Raw genomic sequence first — 24,041 nt, forward strand, 5'->3', positions numbered from 1 at the left:
ATGGACCAATAGGAGCAGCCTCGTATGGACCAATAGAAGATGCCTCGTATGGACCAATAGGAGCTGCCTCGTATGGACCAATAGGAGCTGCCTCGTATGGACCAATAGGAGCTGCCTCGTATGGACCAATAGGAGCTGCCTCGTATGGGCCAATAGGAGCTGCCTCGTATGGACCAATAGGAGCAGCCTCGTATGGACCAATAGAAGATGCCTCGTATGGACCAATAGGAGCTGCCTCGTATGGACCAATAGGAGCTGCCTCGTATGGACCAATAGGAGCTGCCTCGTATGGACCAATAGGAGCTGCCTCGTATGGACCAATAGGAGCTGCCTCGTATGGGCCAATAGGAGCTGCCTCGTATGGACCAATAGGAGCTGCCTCGTATGGGCCAATAGGAGCAGCCTCGTATGGACCAATAGGAGCTGCCTCGTATGGACCAATAGGAGCTGCCTCGTATGGACCAATAGGAGCTGCAGTTTTCTTTACACTTATAATGTAATTATTCTAATTCTAACGACACTGATTTAGATATAGAATATAGGCGACGTAACAGATAAGTTTACACTTTGTAGAACGAAGTAAAGCGGATTCCAAAGCTTCAGACGTAAGACATATTATTTATAAATATAGACGCGAAGTATATTGACAAAGTAGACCAAGTATATACCGTCGTAAAGAGGAGACTTATAGACTATACATATGCATTTCTATATATTTTCTATATACTTCTATATATATATGCAATATGCATTTCTAGAAATTTGCACAACCAGTGAACTTGACATCACCAACAGGTGAAGGGTGAGCCTGAACAACGCTCTGAACACACAGTTCACGTAACAGCGACTGGGATGTGTGGGATTTGTTTGTAAACACGTCATCTGTTCGTGAGAATGATTTCTTTAATGTCATGAATCGTGTTCTTACATTTAGTCTCTACAGGCTGATGATAAGGTATTAAGTCTTTTTTTTTACTAATTTATATATATACCTCATATATACTGGCATATATACTTCCCGGAGATAAGAACAAGGATTGTCAAAGGCTCCTTTGATGTCAACAAATATAGAGTACTTAGCTGTGTCATTAGCCAAGTAATTAACTATACAGTTTGCTGTGCTCCGTCCTTTAACAAATCCATTGACCCCCTGCCCTAACCTGCCTATTTTGTGCAACAGTCGGTTTAGGATGATCCTTTCAGGCATCTTGCAAGTGCATGACTCGAGGCTGATAGGTCTGTAATTACCAGGGTCATTAGGCTTCGGTATGGGAACAATTATTGCGTGTTTCCATTGTGTGGGCAACACTCCACTTAGGAATGACTTGTTAAACAGGTGGAGTAGTGGATTCCCAGACACTTCACACAGTGCATTGAGTATGTCGTAGGTGACACCATCTTCACCAGGTGCTGTACTTTTACCCTTATTCATAGCGCCCCTTACTTCCTGGGCTGTGATTGGTTCCCCATACTCGTCATCACTAGACAGTGCTCTTGTTATCCTAATTCTTCTGTCATCATGTCGCAGGAGCTGTTCCCTACTTACTTCTGCAGGGAGGGAGGAGGAGGATGCTGCATCACTCCACTTGTGAATTAGTTCCTCAGCCTTACCCTGGGGGTCTTTGTGAGCCGCAGGCCGGGCTCTGCCCCCCTTAGCTATCTGAATTTTTGCCCACACTTGTCTTGCAGATGTTTCCCGTCCAATAGAGCTAGTGAACTCAAGCCATTGTCTTTCCCGCTCTTTAATCTTCTCTTCCCTGGCTACTTGACACACAGTTTTAAACAACTCTTGGTTACTTTCAGTGGGATGTCTCCGGTACTCTCTACTCATGCTCCTAACATTTGCGTTAAGCATCTTTATGTAATCATTCTCATACCATTTTATTTTCTTCCTCTGAGGGTTACTTCGCCCAGGCGTGCGGCGCGGAACTCTTAGACAGCTCTCAATTTGGTGGTTAAGGTCATCAACAAATTTATCAACGTCTTTTGGGATTTTTTATTCCGTGAACCAGTCACTCATCCTGTTTATGAAGTGCGGCCTCATATCCGCTCCTAGGTGATAACCTTTATCTTTTGTGTCCTTCCTTCTCTTGCACATGTCGACGGTGGTAATCAGTGCCCAATGGTCACTACATAAACTGTGCACAATGTGTGTACTGGCATCCGTGTCCTGTGCATTCAACAGGAGAGCATAGTCCAATCTTCCTCCTCTGAGGTGAGTTGGCTGTTCATCACCCAGGACTCTAAGGTTTTCACTTCCCCTGACAAAGAGTGACAGTTTCCGTCCATTGACATTGGACTGATGACAGTTGGCACCAAAGTGTGGGTGTCTGGCATTAAGGTCACCAACCAGCAGGGTAGGGTCTTCATTAATGACCAGACCATACACTAGAAGGTGAAGGGACGACGACGTTTCGGTCCGTCCTGGACCATTCTCAAGTCGATTGACTTGAGAATGGTCCAGGACGGACCGAAACGTCGTCGTCCCTTCACCTTCTAGTGTGTGGTCTAGTCAACATACTTTAGCCACGTTATTGTGACTCATCGCCTGTAGGTTCATCATTAGTAAATTCAGCCAGTGTGTCAAGGTCAAGTTTACTCTGTGGCACATATAGGTTGACTATATGTAGGGCATTACTGTTTAAGTGAAGGGTTACTCCCAGTGACTCATCATACTCATCCCTCATGTGCAGGTCATCACTATTTATGTTGATATTTACAAAAGTGATGAGACCCCCGTTTTCTTTCCCCAGCGGGGAGGTCTATTTGTCCATACCCGGCAGCTTTTATTTACATCCGACTAACCTCATTCACATGTCACACCTACGCTTGAAACAGTCAAGCGATCCCAGGTCTATCATCTGGTAGTTTATTCATTAGTAAACAACCTTGTTTCCTAACCACGGTACCAACCATGGTCTCTCCTGCCCCGACCTTCTCCTGCTGGTATCCTGTTCACAACACAGAGCAGAGAACATGTTTACAACACAGAGCAGAGAACATGTTTACAACACAGAGCAGAGAACATGTTTACAACACAGAGCAGAGAACATGTTTACAACACAGAGCACAGAGAACATGTTTACAACACAGAGCACAGAGAACATGTTTACAACACAGAGCAGAGAACATGTTTACAACACAGAGCAGAGAACATGTTTACAACACAGAGCACAGAGAACATGTTTACAACACAGAGCAGAGAACATGTTTACAACACAGAGCAGAGAACATGTTTACAACACAGAGCACAGAGAACATGTTTACAACACAGAGCAGAGAACATGTTTACAAGACAGAGCAGAGAACATACTTACAACATAAGAACACAGAGAACATACAACATAGAGGACAGACAACATACTCACAACATAGAGAGACAACATACTGGCAGAAACAAAGGAGCCACAAATGAGGTATACACTTAGGTTGAACCACTTACTGGACGAGGGGTAGACACCCCTTACATAAAACACCACTTAAGTGTCTCAACACTATAGTCTTGCCAACTACTAATACAATACTACATTAAGTGCTCTAAACCCACTTGATATTAGAATTGAATGATTTATTTTCCAGGGAAGGGGGGGTGAGGGGGAGAGGACTCACCTGGGGAGTTGTAGCACACCTGTGTAGGTAACAGGTGTGTGACCCGTTCTCTGTGGCATGTGTGGTGTCTATCATGTCTACTGTGGCTGTGTGTGGTGTCTATCATGTCTACTGTGGCTGTGTGGTGTCTATCATGTCTACTGTGGCTGTGTCGTGTCTATCATGTCTACTGTGGCTGTGTCGTGTCTATCATGTCTACTGTGGCTGTGTGTGGTGTCTATCATGTCTACTGTGGCTATGTCGTGTCTATCATGTCTACTGTGGCTGTGTGTGGTGTCTATCATGTCTACTGTGACTGTGTGTGGTGTCTATCATGTCTACTATGACTGTGTGGTGTCTATCATGTCTACTGTGGCTATGTCGTGTCTATCATGTCTACTGTGACTGTGTGTGGTGTCTATCATGTCTACTATGACTGTGTCGTGTCTATCATGTCTACTGTGGCTGTGTGTGGTGTCTATCATGTCTACTGTGGCTGTGTGTGGTGTCTATCATGTCTACTGTGACCTCAAGATAGTGGCCAGGTAGAGGCGGTCGGGAGTTCCCTACGGACACATATCTCGGCGGATACTTGACACATATCTGCACGGAGAGCTTCAACACGACACATACCTGTGGTAGAGAGTATATAACGCTTCCCACACACGACGTCCCCCCCCCACACACACATGGCACCCACACACACACACGTCAGCCCCCCCCCCACCCCACACCTGCCCCCCCTCCCCCACACCCCCCATGTAAGGTTGGGGTATCAGCGGGCAAGCGGCGGTCTTATCACACACTAATGCAGGCCTGACAGCTGAAAATTAATGTCTAAGCTTGCTAAAGTGAAGGCTGCGAGGGGAGAGGTGTTTACCCTTGTTGATAATACACTGGGCCACGTGGCCTGTGTGTGGCCTGGTCACTCCTACACGGGTGATACATGGCCTGTGTGTGGCCTGGCCACTCCTGCACGGGTGATACATGGCCTGTGTGTGGCTTGGCCACTCCTGCACGGGTGATACATGGCCTGTGTGTGGCCTGGCCCCTCATGCACACATGACACATGGCCTGTGTGTGGCCTGGCCACTCCTGCACACATGATACATGGCCTGCATGTGGCCTGGCCACTCCTGCACACATGACACATGGCCTGAAACATAAGGGATAGCCTAAGATCAAATCAACTCCCCCACATATAAACGCTCAGATAAGCGGGGCACCAATATATAAGCCTTCATATTAACGGACCAACACCATAATATATAATATAATACAATATGATACAATATATTATAATATAATATATAATATAATATAAACCCCTGACGAAGGACCGTAATTAAAAATTTCTCACACTTGACATATTGACTCCAAAAACAATATATTTTAAGTAACATTAAAACCGCAAAAAACAGCTCTTGCTTATAATTATTAGGTTAGTAATTAGTCCACTATGGGGAGGCGAGGCTTCGTGGGAGGTAAACCATTGGAATACCTTAGTCTACCATCGGTCTACGTAACAAACACTGAAGGAACAGAGGCTACACCTAGGTTTACAAATTTTAAATTTAAATTTAAAATTTTGTCCCAAGGGGCGAGTTTATTGGGCAGCGCCACTCATCTTGTGAGTGGACACACCGCCATAGTGACAGTATTGGGCAGCGCCACTCATCCTGTGAGTGGACACACCGCCATAGTGACAGTATTGGGCAGCGCCACTCATCCTGTGAGTGGACACACCGCCATAGTGACAGTATTGGGCAGCGCCACTCATCCTGTGAGTGGACACACCGCCATAGTGACAGTATTGGGCAGCGCCACTCATCCTGTGAGTGGACACACCGCCATAGTGACAGTATTGGGCAGGACCACTCATCCTGTGAGTGGACACACCGCCATAGTGACAGTATTGGGCAGCGCCACTCATCCTGTGAGTGGACACACCGCCATAGTGACAGTATTGGGCAGCGCCACTCATCCTGTGAGTGGACACACCGCCATAGTGACAGTATTGGGCAGCGTCACTCATCCTGTGAGTGGACACACCGCCATAGTGACAGTATTGGGCAGCACCACTCATCCTGTGAGTGGACACACCGCCATAGTGACAGTATTGGGCAGCACCACTCATCCTGTGAGTGGACACACCGCCATAGTGACAGTATTGGGCAGCGTCACTCATCCTGTGAGTGGACACACCGCCATAGTGACAGTATTGGGCAGCACCACTCATCCTGTGAGTGGACACACCGCCATAGTGACAGTATTGGGCAGCGTCACTCATCCTGTGAGTGGACACACCGCCATAGTGACAGTATTGGGCAGGACCACTCATCCTGTGAGTGGACACACCGCCATAGTGACAGTATTGGGCAGCGCCACTCATCCTGTGAGTGGACACACTGCCATAGTGACAGTATTGGGCAGCACCACTCATCCTGTGAGTGGACACACCGCCATAGTGACAGTATTGGGCAGCGTCACTCATCCTGTGAGTGAACACACCGCCATAGTGACAGTATTGGGCAGCGTCACTCATCCTGTGAGTGAACACACCGCCATAGTGACAGTATTGGGCAGCGCCACTCATCCTGTGAGTGGACACACCGCCATAGTGACAGTATTGGGCAGCGCCACTAATCCACGTGAGTGGACACACCGCCATAGTGACAGTATTGGGCAGCGTCACTCATCCTGTGAGTGAACACACCGCTATAGTGACAGTATTGGGCAGCGCCACTCATCCTGTGAGTGAACACACCGCCATAGTGACAGTATTGGGCAGCGCCACTCATCCTGTGAGTGGACACACCGCCATAGTGACAGTATTGGGCAGCGCCACTCATCCTGTGAGTGGACACACCGCCATAGTGACAGTATTGGGCAGCGCCACTCATCCTGTGAGTGAACACACCGCCACACTCACAGGATGAATGACGCTACCCAATAAACTCGCCCCTCGGGGCAGAATTTAAAAAAAAATTAAATCAGGAAAATGTATATTAGAAGGTTCATCACTCAGTGATCCCAGTAGCCTTAGGGGCGGTGGCCCTGGATTCACATGGGGCCCCCGCGAGCCCCAAGGGCCCCCGCGAGCCCCAGGGGGCCCGCGAGCCCCAGGGGGCCCCGCGAGCCCCTGGGGGCCCCCAGCGGTTTCCAGGGGCCCCGAAAACAGAACTCTGCATTACCAGACACAAGTTATCCAGACTTTGCTCAGTTGGTCGAAACTCATGTTGACAGATTGTGGGACACTAATGGGCGGGTCCTGAGTCCTGTGGAGTGGGCGGGTCCTGTGGGGTGTGAGGGAGTGGGCGGGTCCTGTGGAGTGTGTGAGGGAGTGGGCGGGTCCTGTGGAGTGTGTGAGGGAGTGGGCGGGTCCTGTGGAGTGGCCACTCAAATACCGTTAATAGGCTACCACTCAAATACAGTCAATAGGCTACCACTCAAATACCGTCAATAGACTACCACTCAAATACCGTCAATAGACTACCACTCAAATACAGTCAATAGGCTACCACTCAAATACAGTCAATAGGCTACCACTCAAATACCGTCAATAGGCTACCACTCAAATACCGTCAATAGGCTACCACTCAAGTACAGTCAATAGGCTACCACTCAAATACCGTCAATAGGCTACCACTCAAGTACAGTCAATAGACTACCACTCAAGTACAGTCAATAGACTACCACTGAAATACAGTCAATAGACTACCAGTCAATAGGCTACCACTCAAATACCGTCAATAGACTACCAGTCAAATACCGTCAATAGGCTACCACTGGAGTTAGTAAGAACGGCATCATATTTGAACTTCTCTCCTAACCTCCATAACCGGTTCTCAGTTGACCGGATGTGTTCATCAGGTGTAACTTGACAGCCTCAGGCAAGCAGATGAGAATAATGAACAAAGTTAAGAAATTGTTAATGGCTGGATACGGAAAAAAGTGGTCCCCACACCCACTGAAATTCCTTGAGATAAGCAGACGAGGAGTCACAATAACGAGGCTGAAGATATAATGACCAAACCACACACCAGATGAGACGACGACGACGTTTCGGTCCGTTATCAAGTCCATTGTGGTGGGAGCGAGGGTGTTTTTATCTGTTTTCAATCTCGGAACGAAACGTTCCAAGCAGCACCGGCTATGGTGAGCCCGTAGTACTTACATACACCTTACAGTGTATGTCTCTACTCAACCAGCTCTCGGATTATAGTGACTATGTCGGGCCAATGAGACCTCTCGTATCGCCCACTCTGGAGTCACGTCACCTTCGGTAATGTTCTGATTGGTGGACTAATTCAAACACTGACCAATCAACTCACACACCTACATCCGGGGGCCCCCTGGATTTGAAGTCACGAAGCAGTTACGCAAGCACTTACGAACCTGTACATCTTTTCTGAATCTTTGTCGGCTTTGTTTACAATTATTAAACAGTTAATGAGCTCCGAAGCACCAGGAGGCTGTTTATAACAATAACAACAGTTGATTGGCAAGTTTTGATGCTGGTAAACTGACTAATAAATGTAAACAAAGCCACAAAAGATTGAGAAAAAATGTACAGGTTCATAAGATGTGTAAATGTTTATTAAATCCTGACCCTTCTTGAGGTTATCTTGAGATGATTTCGGGGCTCAGCGTCCCCGCGGCCCGGTCCTCGACCAGGTCTCCTTTTTGTTACACACCCCCAGGAAGCAGCCCGTAGCAGCTGTCTAACTCCCAGGTACCTATTTACCGCTAAGTAACAAGGGGCATCAAGGTGAAAGACACTCTGCTCATTTGTTTCCGCCTCCACCGGAGATCAAACCCGGAACCTCAGGACTACGAACCCGAACCGCTGTCCACTCAGCTGTCAGGCCCAGACCCCAGTGCTAATGGGTACGAGATATCTCCCAGGAGTCAGAACTCTACCCATCGCCAGATGATAATCCAGAATAGGCTCTTGAAATTCACAAATATAAACATTACTCAGTTAATATACACATTATCTTTATTTAATGTTAACTAAAAGTTGCCTTGAGCCATCTGACTTACTTATAATTTTTTTTGTAATATTATTTTCTACCACAGACGTGGCCAGACATTTACAATGCTAACCAGCATATATACATTTTCTTCTGTCCTCCATTTAGGGTTAGAGATGTGTTAAACATATAGTTCAAGGGTTTAGTGAACACTCAACCACTGTACGACTCTTGAAAGTATGAAGAATGAGGGTAAGATGAGGTGTTAGTAACAATGTGTTCGTTGCACCAAATTGCACACTACAAAAATGCACTATTTGGCCTGTATTGTTTATGTACCTTGCAATATTTAAAAAAAATAGCATGCTTAACTAGTATGTCTAATTTAACATGTTTTGAACATGTTAAATTAGACATTTAACATGTTAAGAACATATTAGTATCACTTGCAATATCCCAGCTTCTTGTCCTCATATCCCAGCTCCTTGTCCTCATATCCCGGCTCAGTGTCCTCATATCCCAGCTCCTTGTCCTCATATCCCGGCTCAGTGTCCTCATATCCCAGCTCCTTGTCCTCATATCCCGGCTCAGTGTCCTCATATCCCAGCTCCTTGTCCTCATATCCCAGCTCCTTGTCCTCATATCCCAGTTTCTTGTCCTCATATCCCAGCTCCTTGTCCTCATATCCCAGCTCAGTGTCCTCATATCCCAGCTCCTTGTCCTCATATCCCAGCTCCTTGTCCTCATATCCCAGCTCATTGTCCTCATATCCCAGCTCAATGTCCTCATATCCCAGCTCAATGTCCTCATATCCCAGCTCAATGTCCTCATATCCCAGCTCCTTGTCCTCATATCCCAGCTCAGTGTCCTCATATCCCAGCTCAGTGTCCTCATATCCCAGCTCAATGTCCTCATATCCCAGCTCAATGTCCTCATATCCCAGCTCAATGTCCTCATATCCCAGCTCTTTGTCCTCACATCCCAGCTCCTTGTCCTCATATCCCTTCTAAATGCTACATTGCACAGGCTTGGTTAGGTAACTATGAGGAGAAACCACCATGTTATTAGATAATTTGTCAAGGAATATATTAATCAGTGACTTTTCCTATGGATTCAATTTTGTTTAAATTAAAATCAAGAGAAGCCAAATTATTTGAGTTATCGTTTCTCTTAAAGTTTGGGATTTAATCAGCGCTTATAAGGCCAAGATGGCTTGTTCAGGTGTTGAACAAGCCAATTAGACTATTAGCGGTAAGCGATTTGTTACTATTCTATAGTTTGATATTTTCTTGAAAGATGTGAATCCAGTTTCCTTGTCGTTACCACCTAATTATATATAAAAAAAATGATTCCGAATCACCGCACCATTAGGACTGGTCGGTACAGCGACAGCCTCGCTTCTTGCTAGGTCGGCGTTCGATTCCCGATGGTCCTATAGTGGTTATACAACCTTCCTTCACTGCGTCCCACCTATCCCAGCTCCTATCCTATCTTCGTACGTCTCTTCAGAATTTCCATTTTTTCCCGTTTCTTCATAAGACTTCGTGAGCACATTGAGGTCCCTGCTTCAGCAAGCCCGTGTGCTCATGCCTGTAGGGAGTGAGCTCATGCCTGTAGGAGTGTGCTCATGCCTGTAGGAGTGTGCTCATGCCTGTAGGAGTGTGCTCATGCCTGTAGGAGTAAGCTCATGCCTGTAGGGAGTGAGCTCATGCCTGTAGGAGTGTGCTCATGCCTGTAGGAGTAAGCTCATGCCTGTAGGAGTAAGCTCATGGCTGTAGGAGTAAGCTCATGCCTGTAGGAGTAAGCTCATGCCTGTAGAGAGGTCACCTGCCCCGGGAGGACGAACCAGATAAGATTACAACAAAAGATAACGAAAAAGTCCAACATAAAGCCACAATAAATGAGAGACAAGTGATAAGAATATAATGGGGACAGGTAATGGGTTATCTTGAGATCTTGAGGTTATCTTAAGATGATTTCGGGGCTTTAGTGTCCCCGCGGCCCGGTCCTCGACCAGGCCTCCACCCCCAGGAAGCAGCCCGTGACAGCTGGCTAACACCCAGGTACCTATTTCACTGCTAGGTAACAGGGGCATAGGGTGAAAGAAACTCTGCCCATTGTTTCTCGCTGGCGCCTGGGATCGAACCCAGGACCTCAGGATCACAAGTCCAGTGTGCTGTCCGCTCGGCCGACCGGTTCCCTCCCTCCCCGACCGGCGAGAACAACCCTCCACTGATGGATCAGTTCATCCCACTAATGGCAGGGCTGGGGCAGTATACACTGTAATTAGGAATAATGTCTTTCAAAACGGAAATGGACGCAAGGTAATTATCAGAGGAAAGCACTACGGGATCACCATAGCCCGTGCTACTTGGAATTTTTTGTTTAGCGAACAACAACGAGGAAAGTACTAAGTTAGTGTTCCCAGCTGGCCCGTGTCCCCAGCTGGCCCGTGTCCCCAGCTGGCCGTGCCCCCAGCTGGCCGTGCTCACAGCTGGCCCGTGCTCCCAGCTGGCCGTGCTCACAGCTGGCCCGTGCTCCCAGCTGGCCGTGCTCACAGCTGGCCGTGCCCCCAGCTGGCCGTGCCCCCAGCTGGCCGTGCCCCCAGCTGGCCGTGCTCACAGCTGGCCGTGCCCCCAGCTGGCCGTGCTCACAGCTGGCCGTGCCCCCAGCTGGCCGTGCCCCCAGCTGGCCGTGCCCCCAGCTGGCCGTGCCCCCAGCTGGCCGTGCTCCCAGCTGGCCGTGCCCCCAGCTGGCCGTGCCCCCAGCTGGCCGTGCCCCCAGCTGGCCGTGCCCCCAGCTGGCCGTGCCCCCAGCTGGCTCACTGCCGTGTCCTTGACAAGGCCAGACATCCGGTCCTGTGTGTCTCACTAGACCATCTGGCAAAACTGCAGCTGGCTGTCAGCGTTACGTCACTCCGGGCGTCTTGACCGTCTGCCAGCCAAGATTCCCTACCGTCTGACCAGGTACGTACCGTCTTCTTCGGTCAACCTTCTTGACCGAGTGATCAGAGGTGAGCGGCCAAGCTTCCAGAGGTGCTCCAGTACCTGTGGGAATCACCGCTACAACAATATCATCGTCACCCCCAACACAGTCCGTCAAATGACCATGGTGGTCACGGTACTTGGGTCAAATGCCCCACCTCCAAAGCGTTTGGGCAGTGCCAGGAGCCCTCCCATCCTAACCGGTCTCGGTAACTCTTTACATCCTAAGTTACCTCCCATTGGTTATACCAGAACAGAGTATTCAGGCAGTGATGTGGTGGAGGCTGACTCCATACACAGGTTCAAGTGTAGGCATGATAGAGCCCAATAGGCTCAGGCATATATGCTTGGATAAAATATTCTTTGTATTACAAACCTGACCATCACTCAAGGCACAGTGGTGTGAAGAGTGTGGTGGTGCCTGGGGCCACACCCTTCACACCACTGGTGGCCAGGGCAGTGACCACACCCACACTGTGCTACAACATGAATCTGCTTTAGTCGGCGAGTCATAATATACACTTTAAGTGCATCAATGCCGCTGATGTGAACCAGTCTAGCTGTGACCTGCCCGGGGGGGGGGAGAGGGAGGTGGAGATTGGCACTCCATGCTGGCATTGTTATGGCTCAGTGGTGGTGGCACCCTCATCCTCCACACCCACTATGGCTCTTGTTTATTTTATACTAATTGCTACTCAAACGGAAAACACACACACACACACACACACACACACACACACACACTTGTCTTGTGACCATCGTGTTGGGTGGACGTGGGTTGGGAGCTCCTGTCTCACTAGTGGAGTGGGAGGGGTAATCAGGCAGCTTCGAAGTGAAAAAGTGTGTACAAGTGAATGAAAAAACCTTGAGTTTTGGCCAGAGCCATAAAGTAGTGAAGAAAAACAGTTTAAATAGCGTAATTCAAAATAGTGTAGTATTGTGGCAGTGTGTAGTGTGGAGCAGACCTCACCGACCTCTGACCGCGTGACCTCACCCCGGCAGCAACCCTCCTACCACCACGGGGACGACGCTTGGAGATTCACTCACCTATTGTGTTAGCAGGACGGTAAGATACTTGGAACCCCTGTGGGTAAGGTTGCATTATAGCAATGACTAGGTCAGGAAGGGCGTCTAGGTCCAGCAGTATTATGATTGAGGAAGAAGATAGGTTTGTGGAGAAGATGATTGGGAAATTTGTAGAGAAGAGGGATGTTTGGATAGGTGATCTAATCCAGGGGATTAAAAGTGAAGTCTTTAATAAGATACAGGGCGAGGTTCAAAGACTCAAACAAGAGTTTATGGATTATATTCAAGAGGAAATCAGGAAGAGCAGGGTAGAATGGCAAGGAGAAATATCTAGGCTTACTAATGAATTTGGCAGGAATAAGGGAAGCTTGGCAGGGGAAGGGGAAGTAGTAGTAGTAGGTGGAGTAGCGGGTGTAGGAGGGGTGGGGGTCAGCCAGGGAGAGGGCCACCAGCATGACCCTGAACTGAGAAAGAGGACAATCATAATCCATGGATTACTTGAAGCCAGGGCACCATCGAGGCAGGAAAGGATGGAGATTGAGGATTTGGAACTACAGGGGATCTTGAGAGACATGAGAGCCCAGATGGCAGGGAATGAGGTGCAAGTCCACCGACGCATTGGACCATACAACTGTAACAGGAAACGACCTGTCCTGGTACAGTTCACTAACGAAGAGGCAGTGGATTACATACTGCATCACAAACACCTACTCAGAGGTAGCGAAAATTACTACAACGTATTTATTGACAAATTCATGACGAAGGAGGAACAGATTGCCCACAGAGCAAGCAAACAACAATACGACTCTTCCCATTTGAGCGCAGCTACACACCCCAGTGCTAATCCACCCCATGCTAACCAGCTCACACGTGCTTCTCAGGTCACCCCTTTCCCAAATCAGCCGCCCCTGCTTATCTCCCCAGCACATCCCTTGACCCCTCTGACCCCACTGGAGTCAAATTCATCCCACATTCCAAGGACCCCCTCATCACCTCAACCCCCAAAACCCGTCCAGCCCTCGTCCCCTCAACCCCCAAAACCCACCCAGCTCTCATCTCCTCAACCCCCAAATCCCATCCAGACCTCATCCCCTCAACCCCAAGAACCCACCCAGACCTCATCCCCTCAACACCCAAAGCCTACCCTGCCCTCACCCCTCCTCATCCCCTCTCCTTCCATGTGACCCCCCACCCTTGCGAGGGAGGTGGGAGGTCCCCCCCACCCCCTCTATCCATCCCCCTCCCAACCTCTCAACCTCTATCTGTCTCCCAACCTTACGCCATCTCCCAACCCCTCTATGCCCTCCCTAATCTTCAGACCCAGTATGCCCTTCCTACTCCAGACCTACCTACCCAGGCCCTACCCCAGACCCTCCTACCTACCTTCCTAGAAGCCCAGCCCCCAGTAGCCCCCCAAGCACCCCTCCTGAACTCTTTCACCCCCCATACACCCCCCGGACCCCCCCAGACACCCCCTGGATCCCCCCGGACATCCCCCGGACCCTCCCCGCCCCCAGTCATCCCCCAGACACCCCCCAGATCCCCCAGATCCCCTCTGCCCCCAGTCACCCCCCAGACATCCCCCAGATCCCCCCAGACCCCCAGAGAAAGGGAGAACTCTGGTACAAGAGTTTCCATGAAGAATCTCAAGGTTTGGTACACCAATGCTGATGGGGTATCTAATAAAGCAGAAGAGATAAAAGAAAGAGTGAGTGAAGCAGATCCTGACATAGTTGCAATTGTGGAAACTAAAATTAATGACATGATCTCAGATGCTATCTTTCCTGAAGGGTACCAGGTGATACGAAAAGAGAGGACACAGAGACAGGGAGGGGGAGTAGCACTCCTAATAAAGCGGAAATGGAAGTTTGAAGACCTGGGAAATCGAGTTACCAATGAGTGCACAAGCTTCATACATGGAACTCTGACAGTAGATGGGAGGAAGATTGTGATCATGGTAATCTACAATCCCCCACCAAACAGTAGAAGACCCAGGCAGGAGTATGATGACAACAACAAAGCATGTATTGATGAACTGCAGAAGGCAGCAACACTAGCCCACAGAATGAGAGCGAAGCTGCTGATCATGGGGGACCTAAATCATGGAGAGATAAATTGGGAATCAAGGAATCCCCATGGAGGGGATGAAACGTGGGGAGCAAAATTAGTAGATGTTATAGACAGGAATTTCCTGACACAACATGTGAAGGAAGACACAAGGGAAAGAGGAGGAGATGCACCGAGCCTATTAGACCTGATTTTCACCCAGAACGTAGAAGATATCGAGAATTTAGAGCATGAAATACCTCTAGGGGCCAGTGACCATTGTGTCCTAGTCTTTGACTACATGATGGAATTCAAAATTATGACCATGGGACAAGAGATCTGGGAAAGGAGAGCTGACTACAGGAAAGGGGACTATATGAGGATAAGGGACTATCTGGGTGAAGTGCAGTGGGAGGAAGAAATTAGAGGAAAAACAGTCCAAGATATGATGGACCTAGTCATACAGAAATGCCAGGAGGCCGAAGAGAGATTTATACCAACGGTAAAGGGAAAAAATAAGAAGGAATATAATAACCCATGGTTTAATAGACAGTGTCAGGAAGCAAAAATGGCCAGCAGGCGGGAGTGGAGGAAGTACAGAAGACAAAGAACAGAGGACAACAGAAGCAGATACAACAGAGCTAGGAACGATTACATTAACATAAGACGAACATCGGAAAGGGACTATGAGAACGATATTGCAATCAAAGCGAAAAAACAACCTAAGTTACTACACAGTCATATAAGAAGAAAAATGTCGGTGAACGACCAAGTGACAAGACTAAGGAAGACAGAGGGGGCATATACTGAAAGTGACAAGGAAATCTGCGAGGCACTGAATGCCAGTTTCCATGGAGTGTTCACTACCGAGCCTGAGCAGCTCCCATTGTTGGAAGGGGTTACCCTAGATGAAAGACTATCAGATATAGAGGTGACAGCAGAGGAGGTAATGAAACAGTTGACAACTCTAGATGCAACTAAAGCAGTTGGACCAGACAAAGTATCACCGTGGATACTAAAAGAAGCAGCACAGGCCCTCAGCGTGCCTCTGGCAATGATCTTTAATGAGTCACTTATGTCAGGAGAATTGCCCAGTTGCTGGAAGAAGGCAAATGTCGTGCCGATCTTCAAGAAAGGAGATAGGGAGGAGGCACTTAACTACAGACCTGTATCACTGACAAGCATCCCCTGTAAAATACTGGAAAGAATAATTAGGCTACGACTGGTTGCACACCTGGAGAACATTAGGTTTGTGAACAAACATCAACATGGGTTCTGGACAGGGAAATCGTGCCTAACAAACCTTCTGGAATTCTATGATAAAATAACGAGGATAAGACAGGACAGAGATGGTTGGGCAGACTGCATATTTCTGGACTGCCAAAAAGCCTTTGATACAGTACCGCACATGAGACTGCTGTTCAAGCTCGAGAGGCAGGCGGGGGTGGGGGGAAAGGTCCTAGAATGGATAAGGAACTACCTAACAGGAAGGAGCCAAAGAGTTACGGTAAGGGGCGAGAAGTCGGACTGGCGAACAGTAACAAGTGGAGTACCACAAGGATCGGTGCTGGGACCAATTCTATTTCTTGTATATGTTAACGACATGTTTACAGGCGTAGAGTCCTACATGTCGATGTTTGCGGATGATGCAAAGTTGATGAGAAGAGTTGTGACAGATGAGGATTGCAGGATCCTCCAAGAGGACCTGAACAGATTGCAGAGATGGTCAGAGAAATGGCTACTAGAATTCAACACGAGCAAATGTAAAGTTATGGAAATGGGACTAGGAGATAGGAGACCAAAGGGACAGTACACAATGAAGGGGAACAGCCTACCTGTAACGACGCGTGAAAGAGACCTGGGGGTGGACGTAACACCTAATCTATCTCCTGAGGCACATATTAATAGGATAACGACAGCAGCGTACTCTACACTGGCAAAAGTTAGAACATCATTCAGAAACCTAAGTAAGGAGGCATTTAGGGCGCTTTACACTGCCTACGTAAGGCCAGTCTTAGAGTATGCCGCCTCATCATGGAGTCCCCATCTGAAGAAGCATATAATGAAACTGGAAAAGGTTCAGAGGTTTGCAACGAGACTCGTCCCAGAGCTACGAGGGATGGGGTATGAAGAGCGCCTGAGGGAACTGTGCCTTACGACACTAGAAAGAAGAAGGGAGAGGGGGGACATGATAGGAACGTATAAGATACTCAGAGGAATTGACAGAGTGGACATAGACGAAATGTTCACACGGAATAGTAACAGAACGAGAGGACATGGATGGAAGCTTGAAACTCAGATGAGTCACAGAGATGTAAGGAAGTTTTCTTTTAGCGTGAGAGTAGTGGGGAAATGGAATGCACTTCAGGAACAGGTTGTGGAAGCAAATACTATTCATAATTTTAAAACCAGGTATGATAGGGAAATGGGACAGGAGTCATTGCTGTAAACAACCGATGCTCGAAAGGCGGGATCCAAGAGTCAATGCTCGATCCTGCAAGCACATATAGGTGAGTACATATAGGTGAGTACACACACACACACACACACACACACACACAGTTTCAAGTGTAGATATGATAGAGCCCAATAGGCTCAGGAATCTGTACACCAGTTGATTGACGGTTGAGAGGCGAGACCAAAGAGCCAGAGCTCAACCCCAGCAAACACACCTAGGTGAGTACACATAGGGGCCAGACGGCTGAGTGGACATCGCTCGGGATTTCTAGTCCTAAGGGTCCGGGTTCGATCCCCAGCAGAGGCGGAAACAAATGGGCAGTTTCTTTCACCCTGATGTACCTGTTCACATAGCAGTTAATAGGTACCTGGGAGTTAGACAGCTGCTACGGGCTGCTTCCTGTGTGTGTGCGTGTGAGAAAAAAAAATAAGTTGATTGACAGTTGAAAGGCGGGCCCAAAGAGCCAGAGCTCAACCCCCGCAAACACACCTAGGTGAGTACATGCACACACACACATTATATATATATATATATATATATATATATATATATATGCAGAATAACCACATATGAAAAATAGAAAATGCTTAACGCGTTTTCGGCTAATTCGCCTTCATCAGAGCAAAGTATTCTACTTTGCTCTGATGAAGGCGAATTAGCCGAAAACGCGTTAAGCATTTTCTATTTTTCATATGTGGTTATTCTGCATACTTGGATCAGTGTTTTTGTGATCATTGTTGCATATATATATATATATATATATATATATATATATATATATATGCATGCGAGTTATATTAATGATTCAGGCATCAGGCATTGATCTTGAAAAATTATTTCTCCGGAATTAATTTGAAAATGTTATGAAGGTGAGTGAAATGTACCGGAGGTGACTGACGCCGTCGACACCCTGGGAGGCAGCAGGCAAGGTGATACACATATTACATTTTGTAGGAGGTTATTGGGCAGCATCACGGCTGTCGGTAAACACACTGCTGTATACAACAGTGTCTTTACAACAACCTCCTGGAGCAGACTGGTGGGTGACAGGTCCTCCTGGAGCAGACTGGTGGGTGACAGGTCCTCCTGGAGCAGACTGGTGGGTGACAGGTCCTGCTGGAGCAGACTGGTGGGTGACTGGTCCTCCTGGAGCAGACTGGTGGGTGACAGGTCCTGCTGGAGCAGACTGGTGGGTGACAGGTCCTCCTGGAGCAGACTGGTGGGTGACTGGTCCTCCTGGAGCAGACTGGTGGGTGACAGGTCCTGCTGGAGCAGACTGGTGGGTGACAGGTCCTCCTGGAGCAGACTGGTGGGGGACAGGTCCTGCTGGAGCAGACTGGTGGGTGACTGGTCCTGCTGGAGCAGACTGGTGGGTGACTGGTCCTCCTGGAGCAGACTGGTGGGTGACTGGTCCTCCTGGAGCAGACTGGTGGGTGACTGGTCCTCCTGGAGCAGACTGGTGGGTGACAGGTCCTCCTGGAGCAGACTGGTGGGGGACAGGTCCTGCTGGAGCAGACTGGTGGGTGACAGGTCCTGCTGGAGCAGACTGGTGGGTGACTGGTCCTCCTGGAGCAGACTGGTGGGTGACTGGTCCTCCTGGAGCAGACTGGTGGGTGACAGGTCCTGCTGGAGCAGACTGGTGGGTGACAGGTCCTCCTGGAGCAGACTGGTGGGTGACTGGTCCTCCTGGAGCAGACTGGTGGGTGACTGGTCCTCCTGGAGCAGACTGGTGGGTGACAGGTCCTCCTGGGGCAGACTGGTGGGTGACAGGTCCTCCTGGAGCAGACTGGTGGGGGACAGGTCTCCCCTCCCCCCCCCCACGTCCTGAATAAGCTGCAACAAAGCTGTCCATGCGCTTCAAGCTTCCTGCTTCAGGGTTCGAACCCTGAGAGGTTGACCAGGTGTGGAGAGGGGAGCCACAGTGGCTCACCAGGTGTGGAGAGGGGAGGGACCAGGTGTGTACCCTTAGGGACCACCGCTCACCAAGTCCGTTGAGCGCCGGGTGGACCAGTCACGGACCACGCGCTAACCGGTTGAGGGAGAGTGACAGGATTGTGTGAGAGTGACAGGATGTGTGTGAGTGACCACTCACTCATCCTGGCCGGCCTGTCACTCAGGTCCCCCACCTCTGAATGCAATCACCTGGTGCCCGGTGAATGAAGTCCCCGGTGAATGAAGTCACCCGGTGCTCGCCTTCACTCATCACCTCACTAAACTCATAATGAGTGAACAAAAGAATTACTGTGAGTGTGTGAATGAAAAATGTTATGCATACGACTCTATGGGAAGTAGCCGGCACTGTAGCACTGTCTCCGCGTGACGCAGCCCCGTCGCTGCGTCACGCGGCCCCGTCGCTGCGTGACGCAGCCCCGTCGCTGCGTGACGCAGCCCCGTCGCTGCGTGACGCAGCCCCGTCGGTGCGTGACGCGGCCCCGTCGCTGCGTGACGCAGCCCCGTCGCTGCGTGACGCAGCCCCGTCGCTGCGTGACGCACTAACTACCAGCGCCGTGACAAACAAGCGACGACGCGGCTGTTTACACTCGCCCTTCACAGACATCTTAGTGTAACACAAGCCCTCTTCGGGGCAAGACAGTGCCCCACACACCACCTACGGCCCACCGTCCTACAGTCAACGTAAGGCAAAAGGACCCATACGACTTGTTCCTCCGCCAAATGGGTTGATTACCTCATTGTGACGCCACACAAAACTCGACCATAAAGGACAGGGTGAAAGGCTGGCCCCTATGCCCCCCTTTTTCTCTCTCTAGGTCCCTATGGCCATCCCAGCTGCCTGTGTTGCATAGTGGGGTCCTGCAGGGTTGGTTGTGTTGCATAGTGGGTCCTGCAGGGTTGGTTGTGTTGCATAGTGGGTCCTGCAGGGTTGGTTGTGTTGCATAGTGGGTCCTGCAGGGTTGGTTGTGTTGCATAGTGGGTCCTGCAGGGTTGGTTGTGTTGTATAGTGGGTCCTGCAGGGTTGGTTGTGTTGCATAGTGGGTCCTGCAGGGTTGGTTGTGTTGTATAGTGGGTCCTGCAGGGTTGGTTGTGTTGCATAGTTGGTCCTGCAGGGTTGGTTGTGTTGCATAGTGGGTCCTGCAGGGTTGGTTGTGTTGTATAGTTGGTCCTGCAGGGTTGGTTGTACTCACCTAGTTGTGCTTGCGGGGGTTGAGCTCTGGCTCTTTGGTCCCGCCTCTCAACTGTCAATCAACAGGTGTACAGATTCCTGAGCCTATTGGGCTCTGTCACATCTACACTTGAAACTGTGTATGGAGTCAGCCTCTACCACATCACTGCCTAATGCACTTCACTTACTAACTACTCTGACATTGAAAAAATTCTTTCTAATATCTCTGTGGCTCATCTGGGTACTCAGTCTTCATCTGTGTCCCCTTGTTCGTGTCCCACCCGTGCTGAAGAGTTTGTCTTTGTCCACCCTGTCAATTCCCCTCAGAATTTTGTAGGTGGTTATCATGTCTCCCCTTACTCTTCTGTTTTCCAGGGATGTGAGGTTCAGCTGATTTAGCTTTTCCTCGTAGCTCATACCTCTCAGTTCCGGGACGAGTCTGGTGGCATACCGTTGAATCGTCTCTAATTTTGTCTTATGATTTCGCCACTCTGATGTCTCCCCTCTCACAGTTACTCGCTGTTTCCTGTTGCTTAGATACTCCTTTATCCACTGGAGCACCTTACCTTTTACTCCTGCCTGTTGCTCCAACTTTTGTAACAGCCTTTTATGGGGTACTGTGTCAAAGATTTTCTGGCAGTCCAAAAATATGCAGTCTGCTCACCCGTCTCTTTCTTACCTGATTTTTGTTGCTTGGTCATAGAATTCTATTAAACCTGTGAGGCACGATTTACCATCTCTGAGCCCATGTTGGTGGTGTGTTACAAAGCTATTTTCCTCCAGATGTTCTACGAGCCTTTTCCTCACAATCTTCTCCATCACCTTGCATGGTATACAAGTTAGGGAAACTGGCCTGTAGGTCAGTGCCTCTTGCCTGTCACCCTTCTTGTATATTGGGACTACATTAGCTGTCTTCCAGCTTTCCGGAAGGTCTCCTGTTTCCAGTGACCTGTTATACACCATAGAGAGTGGCACACTTAATGCTTCTGCACCTTCTTTTAGTATCTAAGGTGAGATTCTGTCAGGCCCAACAGCCTTTGTCACATTCAGCTCCAACAGATTCCTTTTGACCTCATCACTGGTGAGGTCAAATTCCTCCAAGGTTGCTTCGTTTGCCTCCTCCTCGTTTAGTGCAGGGGCTTCTCTGTGTTCTTTTGTGAAGGCTTCCTGGAATCTCTTTTTTGAGTTCTTCACGAACCTCCTTGTCATTCTCTGTGTATCTGTTCTCCCCTTTTCTCAGCTTCATCACTTGTTCCTTCACTGCTGTTTTCCTCCTGATGTGGCTGTGGAGCAGTTTTGGTTGGGTCTTGGCTTGACTCACGATAACATTTTCATACTGTCTCTCTCTGCTTCTCTCCTCACTCTGAGGTACTCATTCCTGACCCTCTGGTATCTTTCCCTGCTCTCTGGTGTTCTGATATTCCTATAGTTCCTCCATGTTCTTTTACTCAGTTGCTTCACTACCTTACATTCCTGGTTGATCCATGGATTCTTCTGTTGCTCTTCGCTTTTCTCCTTCTGGACCGGGATAAACCTGTCTGCAGCTTCCTGGTATAGTGGGTTGCATAGTGGGTCCTGCAGGGTTGGTTGTGTGTTGCATAGTGGGTCCTGCAGGGCTGGTTGTGTTGCATAGTGGGTCCTGCAGGGCTGGTTGTGTGTTGTATAGTGGGTCCTGCAGGGCTGGTTGTGTGTTGTATAGTGGGTCCTGCAGGGCTGGTTGTGTTGCATAGTGGGTCCTGCAGGGCTGGTTGTGTGTTGTATAGTGGGTCCTGCAGGGTTGGTTGTGGGTTGCATAGTGGGTCCTGCAGGGTTGGTTGTGTGTTGTATAGTGGGTCCTGCAGGGCTGGTTGTGTTGCATAGTGGGTCCTGCAGGATTGAGGGTCAAGTGTTGCATAGCAGTTCACGCAGGACTGATGACCTAGTGTTACACAGACCAGCCAGCAGACCTGTGACCACTGTGGATAACCTTTCAATGTTTTCTGGAGGAAATACCTGAACATTGACACTCATTAGCTTCCTGTGTCATCAATCATGAGACAAAACCCTTCTTATCTTGAGGTTATCTTGTGGTTATCTTGAGGTTATCTTGTGGTTATCTTGAGGTTATCTTGTGGTTATCTTGAGGTTATCTTGTGGTTATCTTGAGGTTATCTTGTGGTTATCTTGAGGTTATCTTGTGGTTATCTTGAGGCTATCTTGTGGTTATCTTGAGGTTATCTTGTGGTTATCTTGAGGTTATCTTGTAGTTATCTTGAGGTTATCTTGTGGTTATCTTGTGGTTATCTTGAGGTTATCTTGAGTTACCTTGAGGTTATCTTGCGGTTATCTTGAGTTACCTTGCGGTTATCTTGCAGTTACTTTGCGATGATTTCGGGGTTCACCGTCCCCGCGGCCCGGTCCTCAGCCAGGCCTCCTGGTTTCTGGACTGGTCAACCAGGCTGTTGGACGCAGCCTGACGTACTAATCACAGCCTGGTTGATCAGGTATGACCATGTGCCTCACTACGACTGTGCCTACCGTGAGGCACAGTGTGAGGGGGGGGGGAAGGTGCCAAGCATGGTGTGAGGGAGAACATGAGAGCGTGACGAGTGCCACTCAGCTATATTAGCGCGTGATGCCTGGCACTAACGGCCCTGTAGTCATGCGAGGTGTAATACTCACTCATGGTCTTACTCATGGTCTTACTCATGGTCTCACTCATGGTGTTACTCATGGTTTTACTCACGGTCTTACTCATGGTCTTACTCATGGTCTTACGGTCTTACTCATGGTCTCACTCATGGTCTCACTCACGGTCTCACTCACGGTCTTACTCACGGTCTTACTCACGGTCTTACTCATGGTCTTACTCATGGTCTTACTCATGGTCTCACTCATGGTCTTACTCATGGTGTTACTCATGGTCTTACTCACGGTCTTACTCATGGTCTTACTCATGGTCTTACTCATGGTCTCACTCATGGTCTCACTCACGGTCTTACTCACGGTCTTACTCATGGTCTTACTCACGGTCTTACTCATGGTCTTACTCATGGTCTTACTCATGGTCTCACTCATGGTCTTACTCATGGTCTCACTCATGGTGTTACTCATGGTTTTACTCACGGTCTTACTCATGGTCTTACTCATGGTCTCACTCATGGTCTCACTCACGGTCTTACTCACGGTCTTACTCATGGTCTTACTCACGGTCTTACTCATGGTCTTACTCATGGTCTTACTCATGGTCTCACTCATGGTCTTACTCATGGGGTTACTCATGGTCTCACTCATGGTCTCACTCATGGTCTTACTCACGGTCTTACTCATGGTCTTGCTCATGGTCTTGCTCATGGTCTCACTCATGGTCTCACTCATGGTCTTACTCACGGTCTTACTCATGGTCTTACTCATGGTCTTACTCATGGTCTCACTCATGGTCTTACTCATGGTCTCACTCATGGTCTTACTCATGGTCTTACTCATGGTCTTACTCATGGTCTCACTCATGGTCTTACTCATGGTCTCACTCATGGTCTTACGGTCTTACTCATGGTCTCACTCATGGTGTTACTCATGGTCTTACTCACGGTCTTACTCATGGTCTTACTCATGGTCTCACTCATGGTCTTACTCATGGTCTTACTCATGGTCTTACGGTCTTACTCACGGTCTTACTCATGGTCTCACTTATGGTCTTACTCACGGTCTTACTCATGGTCTTACTCATGGTCTCACTCATGGTGTTACTCATGGTCTTACTCATGGTCTTACTCATGGTCTCACTCATGGTGTTACTCATGGTCTTACGGTCTTACTCACGGTCTTGCTCATGGTCTTACTCATGGTCTTACTCATGGTCT

General features: G+C 48.8%; 1 protein-coding gene across 1 annotated transcript; it reads right to left on the minus strand.

The window, feature by feature from the left end:
• Positions 1-22,944: 22,944 nt before the first annotated feature.
• On the minus strand, positions 22,945-23,712 carry LOC138358888 (fap1 adhesin-like). Its single transcript, XM_069317240.1, has one exon. The coding sequence runs from the start codon at positions 23,710-23,712 to the stop codon at positions 22,945-22,947; it is 768 nt and encodes a 255-aa protein (XP_069173341.1).
• Positions 23,713-24,041: the final 329 nt, after the last annotated feature.

Source organism: Procambarus clarkii, chromosome 87 (assembly GCF_040958095.1).
Source record: "Procambarus clarkii isolate CNS0578487 chromosome 87, FALCON_Pclarkii_2.0, whole genome shotgun sequence".
Classification (NCBI taxonomy): Eukaryota; Metazoa; Arthropoda; class Malacostraca; order Decapoda; family Cambaridae; genus Procambarus; species Procambarus clarkii.